Below are 1890 nucleotides of genomic sequence, written 5' to 3'. Positions count from 1 at the left end.
CAGTACGTACTGAGAAGTGAGTTTTTAGAGTGCTGTTTCTGTGTACAAGGACAGATTAAACAAACAAAAATTGGATGCCTGGATTGGTACATATTTCTGGGCTTACTTTTGTTTCAAATGATACAACTGATAAATTTCCAAAATATTATGACATTGTAAAACTTCTATGATGCTCACTATTCTACCTTTCTGCAGCCATACATAGTAATCTATACAAATATTTTTCATTTCAAATTCCACTTTTGTGTAAATTAAGTAAAGGTTTTGTATCATCTGTCCATAAATGATAAATTAGTCAATCTGTTCATTCTGATGTCTCCAAGAATGATTCAGTCCATGGGTCGAGATGAGCTGTCTATTGAACACTGTGTCGATGCATGTTAAGTATTTTTCAGAAACTGCCAAACTTATCTTGTGTTTTTTTAATTTCAAAGAAAATGCAAATACAGAGTTTGAGCTTTCAAAGGACAAGAAGTCTTACCAAATCAGTCTATTAACTTTTAAGATTTGGCCATCATCAAATCAAAATAATAGATACTGACTGATCCTAAAATACACGAAAAAAAGATAAAAAGAACCTTATCAATAATCGCCATACTACTTGCCCATGTTCTTGTTTTCAATGGTTTTGAAGTTTCTACAGAGAGCGTGTTTTTAGAGTCATCCAAATGTGATCTTTCGATATTTTTGTCAGACACTGCTTTTCCAACAAAGCATGGAATTTGATGTTCGCCATAATAAAAGAAGAGTCTGGTTTGAACAATGACCAATACCATCATAATAACACTAAGGACCATCAGTATTTCAATGTATACCACCATGTGTACGTTGTCTTTGGCAGGGAGAGAGGATCCAATGGCCGACAAGTATATCGAGTAAGCCAGGAATGTGGTGATTGCAAAAGATATTTTCTCGCCAGACTCTACAGGAATAAGAAAGACAAACAAATTCATCACAGACAGCAAAGAGAGTGGCAACAACACCGTCAGAACCACAAAAAATGGTTTTCTTCGTAATGTGAAGCTAGCAGTCAGGCCAGTCTTCCCGTAAGGCATACCAGAAACTCTGCCGGCCTCAACTTTCCACTCGGTTGTTCCCCGTACCTCCAAAACACTAGGTTCCGCATTGATTATAACATCATCGTAAGGGTATCCAAGAATAGAGAAAATAAAATCACATGTTTGTGTATCAAAAGGGTACTTCTTTAAATTCAGCTCACAGACAACTGAATATAACCCGGCAGGATACCACTCAATTTCTCCAGAAGATGAGACGCGAAAAATCTTGTAAGGATTCTGAAAAGTCTCAAAATCTCCGACAGGATTCCCTAAAGCAATCGTGGGCCACCATATGTCACTTGTTCTGAACTCTATGCTACTTATATTGGAATACTGTTCTTTGTTCCAGACTAGGAATTCATCATTCCAAAGAATCCTTAAGATGCCAAGCAAGGTAACAGTTTCCTCCTTTTCATTTATATCGTTGAAGCGATGGACGTAAAAAGAAGCTTTAATGATCACTGGGTCAGCTTGGTTTTTCCGGGGTCGTATATAAGGGTCGTAGTTCCGCAGTAAAGACTTCCTCAATGATGTTATATTTTCTGCAGTCACATTTTCTTCTCCTAAACATTCTTTAAGCAAGAAAGTTAAGAACGACCAAAGGAAGAGGTCTACTCGGTATCGCATGTTGACTGTATGTAATAGGACAAAAACTTGTATCCACCTTTCATTGATCGATATATTGGGTAAAATCAAGAATTGATGTATACTGCAGAATGTTTTTCAACCAGCATTATAGATTGATGACCACGTTAAAGACCTCAAACAAAATGTGTAATGGACACATTGTAGAAATAATTATCATTGATTACACTTACGAATAGATTACTTG

General features: G+C 36.5%; 1 protein-coding gene across 1 annotated transcript; it reads right to left on the bottom strand.

Moving 5' to 3' along the window:
* Positions 1–500: 500 nt before the first annotated feature.
* On the bottom strand, positions 501–1685 carry LOC134274707 (neuronal acetylcholine receptor subunit alpha-7-like). The gene has a single exon (XM_062756957.1). The coding sequence runs from the start codon at positions 1683–1685 to the stop codon at positions 501–503; it is 1185 nt and encodes a 394-aa protein (XP_062612941.1).
* Positions 1686–1890: the final 205 nt, after the last annotated feature.

The sequence above is a fragment of the Saccostrea cucullata genome, unplaced genomic scaffold (assembly GCF_032062105.1).
Source record: "Saccostrea cucullata isolate Sc308-1 unplaced genomic scaffold, CSIRO_AGI_Scuc_v1 ctg7758, whole genome shotgun sequence".
In the NCBI taxonomy this organism is placed as follows: Eukaryota; Metazoa; Mollusca; class Bivalvia; order Ostreida; family Ostreidae; genus Saccostrea; species Saccostrea cuccullata.
Note: the sequence above shows the minus strand (reverse complement) of the source record. Positions and strands in the feature narration are given on the sequence as shown.

Bases quoted from the DNA above. Each gene is read 5' to 3' on its own strand.
- LOC134274707 (XM_062756957.1), bottom strand. From the start codon at position 1,685: ATGCGATACCGAGTAGACCTCTTCCTTTGGTCGTTCTTAACTTTCTTG.